Consider the following 19,629-nt stretch of genomic DNA (forward strand, 5'->3'; position numbering starts at 1 on the left):
CCCAATGTGCCATTAAAAAGAGGAATAAATAAGATCTAGCCAGAATATCAGAAATGAAATTTATCACATGTCAGGGACTTTCTAATTTCTGCTCTCTGCATTCATTCATTCACTCACTCATTTATTCAGCATACACGTTCCATAGAAAATACTCATCCCATAAAAAATGTTGGGGATGGCAAAATTAAAAATAGAAGCATATACGCAAAATAAATAAGTTCTTTGCTCTCAAAGAAACAAGAGTGTTGGGAACAGGTGTTAAATTATTACCGTAAAGTGTGATAATGCACTGATCAGTCACTTAGAGAAGGAGGAGCCGAGTCCACCTGAGGGTGTCAAGAGAATTTCATGGGAAAAAGGAGAAGTAGCTTTCAAAGGAAGCCAGATCAGGGAGCAGTCATCAGGGAGACAAATGAGACAGCAGGTGGAGGGTCTGGGGAACGGCAGGAATCTGGTTGTAGGAGGTGAGGCTAGGAAGGTGGCGCAGACAGGATCTCAGGTTTCTCCTGCCAGGCTGAGGAATAATTTTTTGGGGGGGTCACAGGCGTTCTTGGTCAGATTTGTAATTAGAAGCAAATCACAATTTTAAAGGCGGAGAAGGGGTTAGGGCAGGGTAGGCTTGCTGGGCAGGGGGTTTTAAGCATTTAAGTGACCTGGTCAGATATGCTCTTGGGTTAGGATGTGGTAGGGGTGCCTCTGAGGAGCTGAGAGGACAATGGATGGGGTTGCAGGGAGTCGAGCTCAGGGCCCTGTTGCATCAGAGGAGAGCTCATGAGCACCTACCTTAGGGAGGCCTGCGGAGATGGGGAGCAGGGGTGTATTTGAGAGAGACTTAGGAAGTAAACCTACAAAGCTTGATCACACTGGTCAGGTATGGGGAGTGAAAGAGAAAGAAAGGGCAAGTCTGCCTCCCTGGTTTCTGAGCTGGCAGACAGAGTGGATGGTAAAGCCTCCCACTTCTCTTCTGCAATAGATGCAGGTTGTAAACAATTCAGTAATGCAGAAGTGGAAGAAGTAACAAGTGAAAGTCCTCAGGATGCCTGGGTGGCTCAGGAGGTTGAGGGTCGACTTCAGCTCAGGCCATGATCTCGTGGTTCATGAGTTCAACTCCCGCATCGGGCTCTGTGCTGGTGGTGTAGAGTCTGCTTGGGATTCTCTCTCTCCCTGTCTCTCTCTGTCCCTCTCCCACCTGTGCTCTCTTTCTCAGAAAAAGTCCTTTATCCTTTTCCTCCTTCGGCCCAGTGCATTCCCTGAGGCAAAGCCATGGTTGGAGAGGGTATTGGGGGGTTCCCCGCGATCGTGTTCATTTAGACGGTCTTCTGTGTCCATGCCCAACTCAGTTGATTTTTTAAACACAAAGAGCACTTCTGCTACAAAGACATCTTGCCAAATCGTTGAAGTTTCTAGACAGAATGTTTGCAATCAACCGTGCATATCGCAGCAGTGGGCAAAGTTCCAGGAAAGGTTTCAGGACAGTTTCAGTACAGTTTCAGCAATGACAGGTCTTCCAAAAACCACATCTCTGGGAGTTCGTTCTGGGCTCTGTCACAGAACTCATCCAGCACAATCACTCACAGAACCCCAAAACTACTGCACAGCATCCAAGTGTTAACATAGCAGCAATGAAACTGATAAAACTTCATTAAATAAAACGTTCTTATTAATGATATATGATAATGATATGATACGATAATGATATAATGATTCCCCTATAAATACAGGTATGTCCATCTCTAAAGTTAAATATAAAATATATTCTCTTATGTATTCAATGCTCTGGAAATGCCAATAGCACTGTTTGTATGGACATCAGCTTGCAGTTGGAGAACTAGCTATGGAGATTTTTCTTTCTCCTGTCACCTGGATAAAATTACTGATACAAATTAAAATATAAGGCAAATGTCGCAGGATGTGCAGAGCATGATTTCAATGGCATATGCAACTGACAGTTGAACTCGATCACTCATACACACACACACACACACTCATATATATCTATATATATATATATATATACACACATATAATATATGTATATATGTATATATACATATATACATACATGTATATTATGTATATTACACATATATACATACATGTATATATGGTATATACACATATATACATACATGTATATATGTATATATTCATATATACATTGTGTTCATATGATACTTTACATATATACAAGTGTGATGTATATCAATATTTTATATAAATATAATAATTCCTATCAATATATATATTCAAATTTTCAGATGGAAAACAAAGTCTACCTTTTTATGAAGGCAAAATAAATCCTATTGCACACAGTAAGGTGTATTGGGTAGTAGAGATTCAAGCACTGCTTAACCGGGGTGTTGCTTTAGAGTGACAGAATGAAGGATTTCAAAAATATTTGAGCAAGGAAGCCCTAAGTCATGTATGTGGAGCTACTCCATGGCTGAGAGTAAACTGTCCAGGTTGGTTACAGAACAAAGTGGAACTTCATTAAGCTCTTGGTTCTGCCCTTGGCATACAGGGAGTCCAGACTTAGAGACATAGCCTTTTTGCATCTTGGACTCGTGGTTGCCAGGATAGGGTGTCCGATGTGGAGGCACAGGAGAACTGCTTCTAGAACTGGGATTATGGAGAGAATCTGTACACACTGGGAAGGTGCAGTAGTGACTGTGACTGCGTGCATGGACAGGCACATGCATCGTCAATGAGATCCCATCCCAGAGTCATTAAAAGTTGAATCTGTTGCTGCCAAACAATCAGACAGATTAAATCATACACATGGTCCCATTAGAATGCTCGCAGAGACGTTTTATTAAGTGAAAAAAGCCAGATGTAGAAGAGTTCTCATGGTATATATCATTTGTTTATAAGGCAGGTGGTGGAAGGAAGATGTATTTACACCTATGCTAAGATGATCTGGGGATGTAACAGCAAAGTTTTACAAGAAATTGCCTTGTAGAAGAGAGCCTGGGAGACTAAAGGTCAGGGATAGAAAAACACTGGTTTTCACTCTTGATGGTTTTATCACTTAATTTTATAAACCATGTGTATGCTTTACTATTTCAGATAGGATAGATGATAGGTGGATGGATAGATAATTGATAATCAGTAGAATTTCTTACATTTGCCCCATTGACATCCATTTTACACTCTTCTCCGCCCTGCCCTATGGCCTGAGAGGCTAACCTTTGGTTTCCAGTTGGATTTGGCCAATGGGAGCACCAGGAGCTGATGAGAGGAGAGGAAAGGAGGAAAGTCAGGTCAAGGTAGTTATTGTCCCATCTTTTTTCCTGTGGGCCCACGGCAGATTCCAGAAGTCAGCAGAAGGACACTGTTGCTGTCAGGTGGCCCCCTCCACATGGACTTCTCTACCTGTAGATTCCAAAAACTATGCCCTTCCCATCTCTTTCAGTTCTCATAGAGGACTGCATCATCCCTTGTAATTGCCCTAAACCCTGCCCATAGTTTTGTAAATCGTCCCTTTATTAAACTCTCCTGCTCAGATTGCTACATCTGAGTGAGCCAAAGATTCACTCTGGGATTCTAAGAAACAGAGATGATGATGATGATGATGATGATGATGATGATGATGATGAGATAGATAGATAGATAGATAGATAGATAGATAGATAGATAGATAGATAGAAGATAGGAAGGAAGTTGGAGGGCGGAGAGAGGGAGAGAAGGAGAAAGAGTCATAACTAGAAGAAAATAAATGTGAAGGGGCTGGTCCAGAGCTGGGCCTGACATTCCAGAGTTGGACCCCAGTATTGCTTGATTTTGCTATGACTCTGAGAATGGAAGTAGACTCCCAAAAAGGTCACAAAAGACTAAAGAATAAAATCAGCACACCAGTTTCCTTATTTAAAGCAAAAAGACTAGAACTTCCAAAGGAACCAGTCAATCACCTGTGCTGGACAGCACCTTCCACTCAACAGAAGAATCCACACATAAACTAGATTACAAATGGGAGCAGACAATGTGGTCAGAGCAATGGGGTTGAGTGAGTCTCTCACCTTTAAAGGATCTAGCTGCCCATCAAGTCAGGTGTACCTGTGTCAGGGACCCAATACATCAGATTTAAAGATCAAAATCTCCCAGGAGCTGAAGGTACACTGCTACCTTTTTTCTCTGACAGTTTCTTAAATTTTCTTTGCTGATTCGTCTGACTGACACATATTCTCTTTAGACATCTTAATGCCATTTATTCTGCAAAGGCTTTAGACAGACTATCAGAGCCAGACTTTGCTTGTTCTTCCCACTTTTGATCTGAAAAACATTTTGCCTTTAGGACTTAATTTGCATACATACATTCACTAATTCTGACAGCTAATGGTATTGATTGATATTGAGGGTCCACCCTGTGTCAGGAGATATGTGTTTCCTGCCCGGCAGCTACAATGGGGAACAAGAAAAGTTCCCTGTAGCCACAGAACTCATATTTTAGTGGAAACAACAGACAATAGTCAATTTGACCGATAAGTAAATAATATAACACAATTTTAAGTGGCAATCTGAAGAAAATGAAACGGAGCAATGAGTTAGACAGTAGCTGGTCAAGGTGTGCTGTTTAGGTAGGCTGGTCCAGGAAGTACCCTCTGAGAAAGTCGTATTTGAGTTGAGTTCTGCATGGAGAGAAGGGACCAATGATTGCAAGGTCTGGCAGATAATCATTTCCGGCAAAAGGAAGGGCAAGGGCAAAGTTCCTGAGGCTGACCCAAGCATCGAGTGTCTGAGAAACAGAAAGCTGACTTGTGTACTGAGCCTAGGGAGTGATAAGAGGAGATGTCTTAAGTAGATGGGCTGGACCACAGAGGGATTTGTAGGCCACAGTAGAGTCCAAACTGTATCACCAGCATCCATCCACTAGCAGTTCAATGGGATCTGATTTACATTTACATTAAAAAAACTTTTTTTACATTTATTTGTTCTTGAGAGACAAAGTGAGACAGAGCACAAGCAGAGGAGGGCAGAGAGAGAAGGAGACACAGAATGGGAAGCAGGCTCCAGGCTCTGAGCTGTCAGCACAGAGCCCGATGCAGGGCTCGAACACACGGAACCATGAGATCATGACCTGAGTCGAAGTCACACACGTAACCGACTGAGCCACCCAGGCGTCCCTACATTGACATTTATAAAGGATCATTGTGTCTCCTGAGTTGAGAATGAATTGCACAAGGGGGAGAAGTTAAGAGGCAATTGCAGGAGTCCAGGCCAGAGACAATAGTGATCAACAGGACGGTAATAATAAGGGAGACAGTAAAACACGGTCAGGATCAGATACATTTTGGAGGCAGCAGTGAAAGAAGGTGTTAATGGATTGAATATGGCAGGGTAGGAGGGGGTGGCAAAAATCAAGAACAACTCTGGGTTTTGGCCTGAGCTGAGAGGTGACGAGGGTGATTAACGAGATGGGAAAGGCTCAAATTGGGCAGACGAAAGCTCTTCCTGCAGACAGTGTTCCTTATTTGCACCCATACAGGAAAAGAAAAGGTTAAGAAGTAGGAATCATGTCAAACCTACTGTGGGAAGCAGGAAAAAATAAACACCAAAGAGGATAATTACTTGCCATGGTCATTGGGTAAGTTGGTCACAAGACCTACAGAGTCCAATCCAGGTCTCCTGACTATGCCACGTCTGCCAAAACACATCAAATATTTATAGCAGAACAAATTTTGAAAGAAATATATCTGGAATTAGAATCCTTTTGGAAGCAGTGATCCCTGTGTGTAGTGGTATATGTGATAACTCTGTTAAGCAAAATATTAAGTTGACTAGAATATCCTGTTTTTCTATTCTAAGAAAGAGGTTAATTCATGTTTAACTTCTTGCAGAAGAAAATATCTGGAGAGCTACATGCTGAGTGTTGGCATTCCAAGATATTTTAATTGTGTTCCCTTTTTTAGGGTTTAATTTACATGTAGCAGAATTCTCCCTTTTTAGGTATGCAGTTCCAGAAATTGTAACAAAAGTTTGCAGGCATGTAACTCCACCACAATTTCACCCCACAGAGTTCCCTCCGCCCCCTTAAGAGTCAATATTTACCCACCTTGGCCAGCCCCTGATAATTATTGATATAACTTATGTCCCAATAGTTTTGCCCTTTCCAGAGGTCATATAAATGAAGTCATACGCTTGAGTCTCTCTTCTTTCAGTTAGCAAACAACATTTGAGATTCGTCCATTTTGGTGCGTGTGTCAGTGGTTTGTTCCTTTTTATTCCTGACTAGTATTCTGTTGTACAGATGTACCACAGTTTGTTTATCCGTTCACAGTTGGTGGACATGTGGGTTATTTCCATTTGGGGGCAATTATGAATAAAGCCACTATAAACATTTGTGTATAAGTGTTTATGTAGCCATATGCTTTCAGTTCTCTTGGGCAAATATCTGGAGTAAGATTACTGGGTCATGTTACGAGTGTATGTTTACATTTTTAAGAAACTGCTAAAACTCTTTCCTTGGCTGTGCCATTTTGCAATCCCATCAACATACATAAGAGTTCCAGTTGCATTCTTGCCAGGACTTGATATTGTCAGGTGATTTTGTTTTGTTTCGTTTTAATTTTAAACATTTTAATAAGTAGGTTGTGATAGTCTATTGTGGTTTTATTTTGACTGATATTGAACATCTCTTCTTCTTTCCTTTTTTTAAGTTTGTTTATTTTGAGAGAGAGCAAGAGAGAGCACGAGCAGGGGAGGGGCAGAAAGAGAGGGAGAGAGAGTCCCAAGCAGGCTCCACGCTGTCAGCACAGAACCCAACGCGGGGCTCGATCTCATGAACTATAAGATTATGAAGGAGCCAAAACCAAGCGTTAGACACTTAACCAACTGAGCCACGCAGGCGCCCCTTTGAGCATCTTTTCTTGGGATTGTTACCCATATGTCTTCTTTGATGAAGTGTCTATTGAAATATCTTGTCTGCTTTTTAAAGTTGGGGTGTTTGTTTTCTGAGTTTTTAGGTTTCTTGTATATATTCTGTACACACGTCGTTTATCAGATATGTATTGTTTATGTATTTTATCCTAGTCTATGGCTTACTTTTCATTTTTTATGATGCTTTTCAAAGAGGAGAAAATTTTATCAATTTGTTTTTAATTTTATCATTCATACTCTTTTTGTCCAAGAACTCTTTACCTAACCCAAGGTCACAAAGATTTTCTCCTGTTTTCATCTAGAAGTTTTATCATTAGGCTACACATTTAGATCTATAATAAATTTCTAATTAATTTTTGAATATGGTTTGGTTTTTCTAAATGTCTTTGTTAAAATCATCTTTTTCATAATGATAAAACATTTCTGTGTCATTAACATCAAGAAGTCATTGGCTAGTCTAGATTTTGTTTCAATAGAAGTGCAGGCATGGGGTGCAGCTTGGTTTTTCTTCATAAAAATCCCAGATCCACTCAATGTTCATGCGTCCTCAGTAGTGCCCATGGCTCAGCACCTGGGCATTTTACATCATTTAAAGACACAGTGTCATGTCTGATCTGGCTTACTGGTGATTTTCAGCACATGACAAGTCAAAGAGTTTTGGCTCCCAAGTATGGTGATTTCTCAGGCTACTCCCAATCCAGCTTGGGTTTCCCAGCGCTTACCACCCCCTTCCCCATCTGTGGCTGCTCATCTTGGAAAGAGACTTTACAGATAAGGCATTCATAACCCTCTACATTGCCTTGTCTATAATATGCCTTTATTATTTTTCAAATAAGGACCATGCACAGAGAATATATGCACAGGCGCTGGAAAATTAATAGAGATCTTATATTCATTTCAATCTGAATTTCCTGGAAAGGGATTTTTAACCTTGAAATTTTGCCTTGCTTTGTAAGTACTTAGTGAAGTGTCTTGGCCACTGGGCTTAAAACGTTTCGTTTTAACACTTCATGCCCTAGTGACTAGCCTATGTTTTGCCATCCAAGGAGATAGTGCTGGTTTTCTAAGGTGCATAAATACGCACTTCATTCAGGATCTTCTCATGGATGGACAAAATATTTATTTTTGCTAATTAGGCTGAGGAAGAAAGAGAGACAGAGAATATGAGTAGCTATGGTAGAATGAAAGACATTTGAAGGATTAATTCATGTGTGATCTACCCTGAGTGGGGGAAGAAAAAGATCTCAGTAGGGCATGTATACATATCACTTGCAGATTTGCTAAGAGACACTGCTGTCTGGGAAAGTGAAGAGGGAGGGACACAGTACTCAGGAAAGGGTGTACTGGGAACATGGGCTGCAGCTAGGGCCCAGAATGGAAATCAAGTCCCATGATCACACTGTTACGCCGTCCTTCTCATGGCGACTAATGAAGCTCCCATGGGACAGCAATCAGCACGCTGCCAGCATGCATGCATGCACAGGAGTCTCGCCTGTCTTTGCTCCAGGACTCTGTTCAGGCCTCCCCACCCCCTTCTGTTGAAGTCAATCCTAGGAAGTTCAGCAGTCTAGATTCTTGGGGGTCCTCCCTTGGAGGGTGAGACCTTGGGCGCCTGTGAGGTAGTGACCACATGTAAGGGGAGTGTCCATCCCTGATGAAAGAGGGATCAGACAAGACCAGCCTGAGGGGAAGCTCCCATAGAGCTAGGGCACTGGTGGACACAGAGGCTCTGGGACAGGGGACGGGTGGCACTAATATGCATGTGCTCACAGACCACACGTGGGATCTGCGGCAGCCACTGCTCGTCCTTCACTCACGTGACTGTCCAGCCAGTCTCACCTGGGGCGCTGCACCCACAACCAGATAGATGGTGGGAAGAACTGAAATTGGCGCTTCCTGGGAAAGTTCTCAGCAAACAAACAGGTAAAAGAGTAAGAATGCTTTGAAAGCAAAGCCCGCCTTTTGACTTCTAGGAAGGAGAAGGGTGACAGGTGGTAGAAACACTGAGCAGTCAGACTGGGGAGAGAGGGCAATTCAAGGCCTTCTTTATGGGAAGAGACTCTCCCTCCTTCTCTCTGCGGACTGGCCTCCAATACTTTGACCTTGTGTCTTTGGGTACCACTTCTCAACCCTCAGCAGATGGATTCTGATTAGTCCGGACATCTATTCCTAATCACAGTAGACTGGAAAGCATGAGTCATAGTGCAAAGGTGGCTGCCATAGAGTTTTCTATCAGGGTATTAAAAGGAATTTCTCAAAGAAAGGACCCAGAGCTGGGCAATCAACCCAAAGGCTGATGATGCCTCAGTGCAGTAACACTTGGAATTGTCATTTCACACCGTTGGCTCCTGTGGAGCTCATTGTCTAGCTAATTGTCTTCTCACATGAAGGCCTGCCAACCCAGATTTCCCCAGGCAATTATATTTTTAAACCTGAGGATATCTTGTTGCTTTGATCCCATCCTTGGAACATGAAGATAATCTTGAATCTCTTTTTGGTCATCTCTTATTTTTAACTGTCTCTGTCCATGGTCAGTGCTCAAATAAAGGTTTGATAGGAAGCTAAGTGTTTGGATGAGATACAACCTCTGTTTTTATGTGAGTCTCTGATAGTAATGTCTGGGTGAATCAGTCTAAAGGTCTCTCTTGCTAGCATAGCTCCATAAGTCAATACTCGTTATTTCTGGAGACTTGATAAGATATAAATCCACCCAATTGTACTATTATTCAGCTCTTCATTATGAGAATATTTCAGGAGACTTTTTATCTGTCTGGCTAAAAATTGAACTATTGTATTACTTGGAATATCTTAACAAAGGAGGGGCAGGAAATCTAATAATTGCCCCAGTGTGTCTGAAAAGAAAGGAGTTGACACATGGAAGGCACATAGGATAAACCCCAGTAGGAATTATATTTTTGTTAACATTGCTACTATTATTTTGATGTAAATCATCAAAGAAATTGTCAGTATTTTAAGTGTCACACACCCACACAAAAGAAAACATTTATACAACAATAGTAATGGCAGAATCAAACTGCTCCAAAGTTTACCATTGCAACACATCTACCCCAGGTTATATCAGTGAGAATTATTGTTGATTTCTCTGTACTAGGAATTCAGTCCATCTATGATTATTTTTTTAAAGTTTTTTTTTAATGTTTATTTTTGAGAGAGAGAGAGAGAGAGAGAGAGCAAGCAGGGGAGGGGCAGAAAGAGAGGGAGACACAGAATCCAAAGCAGGCTCCAGGCTCTGAGCTGTGAGCACAGAGCCCGATGCAGGGCTCGAACTCATGAACTGTGAGATCATGCCCTGAGCTGAAGTCGGATGCCTAACCGACTAAGCCATCCGGGTGCCCCTCCATCTATGATTATTAAAGGAGGGGGTCTCAATTGGTGCCTTCCTTCTTCACTTATTTAGGTAACTTTTCCCTCCTTCCCAGAATAGGTCAGGATTCTGCTAAATTGAGGCTTAAGTATCACCATAGTCTCTGTACGAGATACCAACAAGAAACAGAAAAATCAGAGGGTGTGGTCACACGTCTTCTTTGACAGGATCACAACCTTCCTCTACTTAGGCTTTCTCTGTGGCTGCTCTCTGTCACAGAAGCCCAGCTCTTGCACTTACTTTAAATGTCCTCATAACCATCATCAACCCTGAAAATCCCTGCACTGAATTCACCCTCTCAGTCCAAATCCACTGTGACTTCATCTGTATTCTGAAAGAACTTTGTTTTCTTTTTCTTCCCTTTCCTCAACCCTTTTAATCCTCTAGTTCAAGCAATTAGCTCTACAAATATTAGCTGCAATCAAGGTCTAGCACATGTGGTAATTTCCCCCCTAATAAATCAATCAGTTCTTTCTGTGGAGTGTGTGTTTTTTTTTTTTTTTTTTTTTTACCCCTTTCAGTCATTAGAGAATTACAATGCTACTTGAGGATCACCAGCAACTTGAATCAGTCAAGAAACGTCAATCAAATTTGCCAGATTTTGCTTTAAAGATGAGAAAAATGGGATAGATTCACAAAGGCCTCTTGTCTTAGAATAGGAAGCTTGATAAACCCTTGTTGAATCCCTCTCAGAGAGGCCTTGGAGTATAATGATCCATTTGGAAGAAAATCAAAATCAGCTTTACCAGCGACAAATTGGACAAAACCCAGAAACTCTCATTAAAAAAAAAATCTAAAAATTAATAATTGGAATAATCAACCACCTAGTGTCTCTAGGCAATACAATATTCTATAATAGCTGACAGGTGAGTACAGCAAAGAAAAAAATAATCTAGCAAATGGACATATTCAAATTCTATAACTGGCAAAAAAATTTTAGTTAGAAGGCAACTCAAGGATCGCCTGGCCCATGCCCATCATTGTCTCTGAGCTGACTCTAGGGTTGCAAGTGGAGGCTCTTAGGGAAAAAGGAGTGAGGAGAGTCCGCAGCAGACCTCCTCCATCCCCACCCCTTCCAGTATAGAAGCCCAATTTTTAAAAACATTTTTAATGTTTCTTTATTTTTGAGAAAGAGACAGAGTAGGAGCAGGGGAAGGGCAGAGAGAGAAGCAGACACAGAATCTGAGGCAGGCTCCAGGCTCCAAGCTGTCAGCCCAGAGCCCGACGCGGGGCTCGAACTCACAAACCTTGAGATCGTGACCTGAGCCGAAGTCGGGCGCTCAACCGACTGAGCCACCCAGGCACCCCTAGAAGCTCAATTTTTATCTCTTACTCCACTCAAAAGTTCAGTTGAGGAAATGGTTTCTCTGGCTAAAAATAATTTAAGAATTGCCTATGTAGCTAAGACCATTCTTTTCATAAAGGAGTAAAATGAATGCCAGAGTAATTAGGGAATTCTTAATTTTAGTGTTGGACCCTGGGTCATATCTTCCTCTCCACCCAGTGCTCTTTCCTCATGGTGCCATGCTGTCTCTTACTCTTAGGGAGCAAATCAATGAGAATTCCCATGTCTTTGTTATTGGGCCTTTTTTTTTTTTTTTTTTTGCTTTTGTTTTTGAATAACCATAAGGGAAACCCAATGAAGCCAAATTAGTATGAGAAGACTCATAAACGATATACTGAAAGCAAAAGCATAGTCTGCAATTGTACTCTTTTGTCTATATGGTTTCTGGTCTCACTGGAGAATTCTATCATCGACCAGCACCTGGAAGGGGTCAGGAGGGAGGGTAGAAAAGGCCTAGTTCCATTTTCATATGTTACCAAATGTACTGCTGTTAAGATTGAGAGAAGTAAAGATTTCAGTAGGATACTTGGTGAAAACTTGCTGACATTAATGACTCAAATTCTCAGAGAGACTGCAAGGAAAATGGTGTCATCACTGTCATTCAAGACATTGAAGATGAAATTTCAAAAGGAGGCTGTCAGGCATAATGACTGCCAGGTTCTATTCTATCATTCTCAGAGGGTGGATCACATACACTACTATGCAGCCGGTGGGTGGTTGATATTGAAGTTTGAAAGGAAGCTGCAGAGAGGAGGTGGGGTGGGCGTAAGACCCGAGAGGGACTGCTTCACAACCAGGAGACATCACCGTTGACATTCTCATGGTGATTTGGGGTAAATCTGTGATCTGGGGCCGAGGCTTTAGTCTGAGATAGGCTGAAACCTGACCCATCGGGACATTTTGACAAGATCATGATCTTAGTGCGGAACAAAATTCAGGAAATTTGAGCTGTAAATGGTTGTACCAATTTATTAATTTACAGTAAGGAAATTTCTCTCTGGTGTCTGAATGTTCACGTGTGCATGCACTCCAGCACTGAGATACCTGCGAACCCTAGTCAGCAATCAGAAGGCAGCTGTGTGAGAAGAGCCCTCGTTCTCAACCTTGGCTGCCCCCTGCAACTCCCCAAGGTGCTTCAACACTGAGGCCATCCCCTAAAATAAATAAATCTGAATCTCAAGGATTAGGGCCCAGACATTAGTATTTTAAAAGTCTCCTCCAACGATTCCAAAGGGCAGTCAAGGCAGAGAATCACTGGGTCAGAGCAGAAGACGTTGTCTATGCAGGTTGCCATGAGCCTGAGGCCTCATCCTTTCCACACAGGGGTCCATGCTTTTGCATACTATAGACCGTGGGTTGGTTGGTTGTTTAAACTCGGAACAGATAGAAGTTTGCCATTAAAAAAAATTGTTTTAATGTTTATTTTTGAGAGAGAGAGAGAGAGAGAGAGAGAGAGAGTGCAAGCAGGGGAGGGGCAGAGAGAGCGAGAGAAAGAGTATCTGAAGCAGGCTCTGCACTGATAGCAGAGAGCCCAACGCGGGGCTGGAACTCACCAGCCGTGAGGTCATGACCTGAGCCAAAGTCAGGTGCTTCCCCGACTGAGCCGCCTGGGCACCCTGCCAATTTTTTTTAATTTGCCAAGTGAGGATGTATTTAATGATCACTATTCATTAAAGAAAGGAAATTTTAACAAAGATTAAGAAGGACATAATTTTACAATAAAAGAACTATGTTGTATTTCTTTTTCTTCTGTTTCTACGGATCAGGGAAAACCCCACTGTAGGCTGAGGCACACTTAACAACTGGTGTGATCTAACTGCTCTCTATATCCAGTCAAGGCTTATCTTCCTGGATCGCTTACCATACCATGGGTTGGGTTTTGGTTCACATTAAACCACTGTCCCATGCTAACGACTCCTCTCTTACCACAGCCTTTCCATAGATGTACTCATAGTACTGATTACGTTGTAAATAATTTCTGCCCCCAGGCTTGGAATTATTCTGCCTCTTCCAATTACAGAATATGCTGATTTAATTAGCATAGCTCTTCTTCGACATCTCAAACTAAGGTTTCTAGAATGGGTGTAGCACATGTAACCCCAGATAACCGCTTCTTGGGGACACTGCTGCTCCCTTGTTTCATTACTGGACAATGATGACAATTATTCTAAATCCAGGGAAGAATTCATTGGGAGGGCAAATAACCTGTGGTGAGTTGTTTATTGTGGGTGTCAAGTTACATGAAATGAAAAAGCTTACTTAGACTGGAAACTTAATTTTGAGTGCCTCTTTGGAATCTAGTGTGTGCTCTGTTTTTCTGTGGTCGTGGTTTATGTTGCCCCCTTCCTCCTCTGAAGGGCCACGGGCATTTTGGGATCAGTTCTATACTTACTTGTCTATCTTTCACAAGACAGCCTCTGGGGGTGCCTGGGTGGCTCAGTCGCCGAAGCATCTGACTTCGTCTCAGGTCATGACCTCATAGCTCGTGAGTTTGAACCCTGAGTTAGGCTCTGTGTTGACAGCTCAGAGCCTGGAGCCTGCTTCAGATTCTGTCTCCATCTTTCCATCTTTCTCTGCCCTCCCCTGCTCTTTCTCTAATATAAACCAACATTAAAAAAAAATCAAAACAACAACAAAATAGCCTCTGGAAGCTACTAAGAGAGGGTAGCTGTGCCAGGAAGTCCAAGACTGTACGTAAAGTCCCCCTCAAAGTGCACATAACCTTGAGATTCACTTATGCTGACAGTGGCATAAAATACATCTTCTGTTATTAACTTCTCTTAAGCTGACATGCTTAAAAGTGGATCAAGAGAATAGAAACTAGCATCAATATGTGCTTTTGACCAAGTGGGAAAATTCTGTTCGAAGATACCTGTGTTCTCCAAGCATCCAAGATGTACAATTAGTGAGGATTGCTCTGCCCTTATTACTCCCAGCCCAATACAACCCAAGATGAAGAGCTTATCTTCTCTTCAAGGCCAAGGGCTTTGCTCAGGATAGCAGATAAACCTCAAAATGAGAACACCTGGATTTGAATCCCAGCTCCATTACTCTCTTGGGCAAGTTGCTGGGTCTCTCTGAGCCTCAGTTTCCTTATCTATAAAATGGAGATATCATTTTCATCATCACTTCATACAGTGATTGTGAGGACTAAATAATATAATTTAGGTAAAATACTGAGCAATATACCATGCATACTAAGTTCTCACTAGAAGTTAGGCTCTGGGTCAGAGCCTAGCACAATAATGTGCCATACAATAGATACTCAGTAAACACACACACACACACACACACACACACACACACACACACACACGTTCTGTGTCTGAAGGGAAAATCTCAGTAGAAATGCTGAGGTAAAAATTTGTTACTAAGTTCTCAACGTTAGTTTTCAGCATTAACAATGTAACCTGACTTACTTGCTATTTAATCTTGCTCATGAATTTGTCTCTTGTCTCTCTGATGACTTCTCCTAGGACCCTTGCTTTTCTGTGGTAAATTCCTTTTTTTTTTTTTGAGTTTACTTGAGAGAGAGAGAGAGAGAGAGAGACAAGCAGAGAGAGAGAGAATCCCAAGCAGGCTCCATGCTGTCAGTACAGAACCCAATGCAGGGCTCAGACTCACAAACCATGAGATCATGACCTGAGCCAAAATCAAGAGTTGGACACTTAATCGACTGAGCCACCCAGGTACCCTGTGGTGAATTCTTAGAGCAGACTATATGAACACAATCTCTTCTTTCCATGACAGTGCCCTTCTCTTCTTTATAGATTCAGATATTTCTCAGACCCAGAACCTCATTTCCTTGCTAGAGTCCTGAAGCAGCAAAGCATTTTGAAGGAAAGCTTTTAGAAAACTAGATATTTGCACCTGTGCCCCAGGAAAAATTGGAATGAACTTTTCTATGATTCCAAATCATGGATTGGGAAGAAAAGGAGTTAGGGGGACAGGCCCTGATGGTTGGTCTAGGGCACTTCATATTGACCCAGAACCCAACTCAGTTCAATGTTTTATCCTGTTACATTAACATTTTCCAAAATCAATTAATTACCAAGAAATACATATATGTTCTTCTTCTGTCCACACGCCTCTTCAGCCCCCATCAAAAACGAAAACAGAAACACATCAAAAAATGCACTTCTCAGGTTGCTGAAAATCTGCCATAGGAGCCAAGCCTGTTTCTGAAAGTTTCAACTCATCCAATCAGAAAAAAGGCTGAGGAAAGGGGAGGCATTTATCAAGTTACAGGGAGGACTCCATCTGTTATCTTAGACCTTTGTTACCAAGTGACACAAGAGGAGATTGTCGAAGGCAGCATGAAAGAGTTTTATTTTACAGACTCTTAGTCCAAAGCTTCCAAATTAGAGAGAAGCAGCAGCAGAAAAGAAGTCAAGTAAGTATGATGAAGAAGTCTCCATATCCTGCCATTCTAGTGACGAGAACCACCGTTGAGGGTGAAGGTGCCTCTGTGGCCGGGATCTGTCCGTTCAGCTTCTACAATAAATGCAGCCAAAGGGGCAGTCACTTCTCATCAGTCACAAAAGTCTCCTCTTTAGACCTCACTCTCACAAAAGCCATTTCTCATCATGCCAAACCAACAAAAGAAAGTCATTTTTTGTATGGCTGGGGTGTTAAGCTTCGTGTGCGCCCTTGGAGTTGTGACAGCCCTGGGGACACCGTTGTGGATCAAAGCCACCTTCCTCTGCAAAACAGGGGCTCTGCTCGTCAATGCCTCTGGGCAGGAGCTGGACAAGTTCATGGGAGAAATGCAGTACGGGCTTTTCCACGGAGAGGGTGTGAGGCAGTGCGGGCTGGGAGCGAGGCCCTTTCGGTTCTCACGTAAGTAACAATTGCATTTGAATTATTTAATACTTTAGGCGCGCTCTCCCAATTGTTACAAGGAATTACTTTTAAGAAGGAATTATTTTTAAGAGCCTTGCCCTATTACAAGCCTCTTAAAACAGACGTGAACCATTTGAAATACCTAGGACTCTTGTGAGCAATTTCTTCCTCCTACTTTTTACTATTTTGTTCTTATTATTTCATTCTGTTTTTATTATGACAATATATAGTTAATGAGTTGGTATGGAATTAAGCTTTTTGAGAAGGTAAGCAATTAAATTCTCTTAAACATTAATATTTATGCTAGAAATGTTGGTATCTTTTTAAAGGGGGGGGCAACTTGGACAAATAGAAAGCTGTAAGAGACGATCTTCTTTTTGTTCTTAAAACAAAACAAAAAGGTCAGTGTCATGGGCTCCTTAAGCAACTCTAACTTCTTTTCCACCTTGCTCATGACTTTGTACCCCATCTATCCCTCTTTTATCCCTGCTAGCACCTTTCCTGCTGCTAATATTTTTTTTTTCTTTTTTCACCAATGTGAATCACTTGGCTTTTGGAATTTAAAGCGGATCTGCTATGCTAACTGGGAAAGAAACAGATGCCTATTTAGGATAGAAAATTTGCAACTGATTGACCTTCAAATCATGTAGAGAATATGAGATGGGTTTTCTGTTCGATTTTTGTGAGATGGAAGTGTTACCCACAGTATTTATAACCTGTTTATCTTAAGAAGAGAATTTTTAAAAAATTACCATGTGAATAGGCAACTCATTAAATGAAAATTAATAAGAAGGCATTTGTTATATCTCTCACAACACACATTCAGAAATTATTATTATTTCAAAAGGGCTGGTTTGGAACAATCTTATGAAGAAACAGCCAGTAAATTACTGCATAAATCACTCTTCAGGAAAGGAGGTTACCAAGTGAGGCATTTAAAATGAATTATTATTTTGCCTGGGTATTTTTTTTTCTCTAGCATAGGTAGAAAGCTAAATTAATTGAATTTATTATTAACATATGCAGTGTCTAATTAAATTTCAGTGCTGGCCTATTTATATTTCTGCAACATTCCTTCTATCTTCTTCGCAGTCACTGGACACCAACTTTCACTCACATAGGTTATTAGGTGATACAAATTGTCACAGGGCTCCAAAAAATCCTCAAGAATTAGTCTTTAGCTTTTCGGAAAATTATCATCCACTAGATTTGATGAAGTGAATACCAACTCTTTTCGCTGAATGGCTTCAGTTCATTAAGGTAATGGGGCTGTTAAAGTTGCTTAGCTGTCCTTGGGGGGAAAAAAGAACAAAGTAGATCACATGATTTGCAACTGTATTAAAAAATAAAAGAGGAAAAAAGATGAGTGGAATTAGGTAACTCTCATTCATTGACAGCTAAAAAGCGAGAGGAAAGCTTCTCACACATGAATTTAGACAAAAGCAGGGACCATACAGTGAGTTTTCTGGAGCCTTTGCATTTTGTACAGTGAAACAGAGATCAGCTTTACTCATACCATAGGACAGGTTTCAAACGGTAGGTTTTGTGAACACTTACAAGACATGAAGCACGAAGCGTGTTTTGTCTTATTTAATCCTCACAAAGCCACATGCCTCAGCGGTTTGATGAATAGTTTTCATGGCCGTGTCCTCTGCTAGCTCTGTCTGTGACGCCGTTGTGTTAGTCAGGTGGCCTACCCTTTGCTTTTGTGCGGACTCATAGAGTCGTGGGGTTTAGACAATACCTTCACCTATGACAGAATTTCATTTGTCCTTGTGATACTTTGAACATTTCCCCCCACCCTCATTAAGAAGATCTTACATTTGTTAGTCTGTTCTGTGGTGACCAGCCTCTCTGTGTAACCTGTCTCTACCCCAGACGTGTTAAAACCTCATTAATTTCTTTTTTTTTAATGTATTTACTTTGAGAGAGAGAAAAAGAGAGAGAGAGAGAGGGTGAGCTGGGGAGGAAGGGAGGGAGGGAGGGAGGGAGAGAGGGAGAGGGAGGGAGGGGGGGAGAGAGAGAGAGAGAGAATGAATCCCAAGCAGGCTCCACACTGCCAGCATGGAGCCCGAGGCGGGGCTTGAACTCACAAACCGTGAGACCATGACCTGAGCTAAAATCTAGAGTTGGATGCTTAACGGACTGAGCACCCAGGCACCACAAAACCTCATTAACTTCAATGAGACCCTGCAAAGCATACCTACAGTATCACTTTTGCTGCCTAAGCTTAGAAGTATCTCTTTCAATGGAACACAAAAGAAAGTTAGGAAAAGTGAATACTGGATTCCTTAAAAAGCATAATGCTCATTAATTTTCTTAAATGTTTGTTTATTTTGAGAGAGAGAGAGAGAGGGAGGGCAACAGCGGGGGTGGGCAGAGAGAGGGAGAGAGAGAGAGAGAGAGAGGGAGAGAGAGAGAATCCCAAACAGGCTCTGCACTGTCAGCACCGAGCCTGATAGGGCTCCATCTCATGAACCAGGAGATTATGACCTGAGCCTAAATCAAGAGTCTGTCACTTAACTGACTGAGCCACCCAGGTGCCCTGCATAGTGCTTATTGAAACAAGCAGACCTCTCAGTGATAAAAACTTCCTCACCAATATGCCTTTCGAACATCCTGCACTGAATTGACACTCCTGCTACAGGAAGGCTTCACGGTCCCTATCTTCACGTTCAAAATGCCATCACCCTGTCAGTGACGTTCTAACAACACATTCTTGAAGGAAGAGAGCCCTCAGATCTTTTGCCTGAGAGAAAAGTGTAGTCCTGTTACTGTAAGAGAATGGGAGGCCTAACCCTGTTTTCTCAATAATGGCATCCTTCGAGCAAAATGTAGAGCCCCCAGAGAGCTCAGGGTAGATGATTCTTTCCTGTTTCTTCCAGAGCCCAAGTTATGATTAGGGCACAACTCACTTCCCAGAACTTTTCCCTTCCTCATATTCCCCTTAGAAAAGTTATTAAGCAAACATTTGGATTGAAGGAACTTTCCAATGTAGGAGGAATGGAAAAGGCAGCTCGTCCAACTATCAATCGCTTCGTGACCCGGTTCTTCGCGCTGTGGAGGCAGCATCAGTTAATACAGATTTACATTTCGGTTCTGTGGGATTGCTAAATGCTACCTCGCTGACCAAACTTTTCATTTAGATCAGCACTGGTCAACAGAAATACAATGTAAGCCATAA

The 19,629-nt window shown here is 41.8% G+C and overlaps 1 protein-coding gene across 1 annotated transcript in view; it reads left to right on the forward strand.

Moving 5' to 3' along the window:
• Nucleotides 1–15,857: 15,857 nt before the first annotated feature.
• Nucleotides 15,858–19,629, forward strand: part of CLRN1 (clarin 1) — a 38,045-nt gene continuing 34,273 nt past the window's right edge. Inside the window, exon 1 of the mRNA XM_015072485.3 lies at nt 15,858–16,442. Within this exon, the coding sequence (XP_014927971.1) occupies nt 16,190–16,442 (253 nt within the window). The 5' untranslated portion in view covers nt 15,858–16,189. The remainder of the gene's footprint in view (nt 16,443–19,629) is intronic.

This window comes from Acinonyx jubatus, chromosome C2, assembly GCF_027475565.1.
Source record: "Acinonyx jubatus isolate Ajub_Pintada_27869175 chromosome C2, VMU_Ajub_asm_v1.0, whole genome shotgun sequence".
Taxonomy (NCBI): domain Eukaryota; kingdom Metazoa; phylum Chordata; class Mammalia; order Carnivora; family Felidae; genus Acinonyx; species Acinonyx jubatus.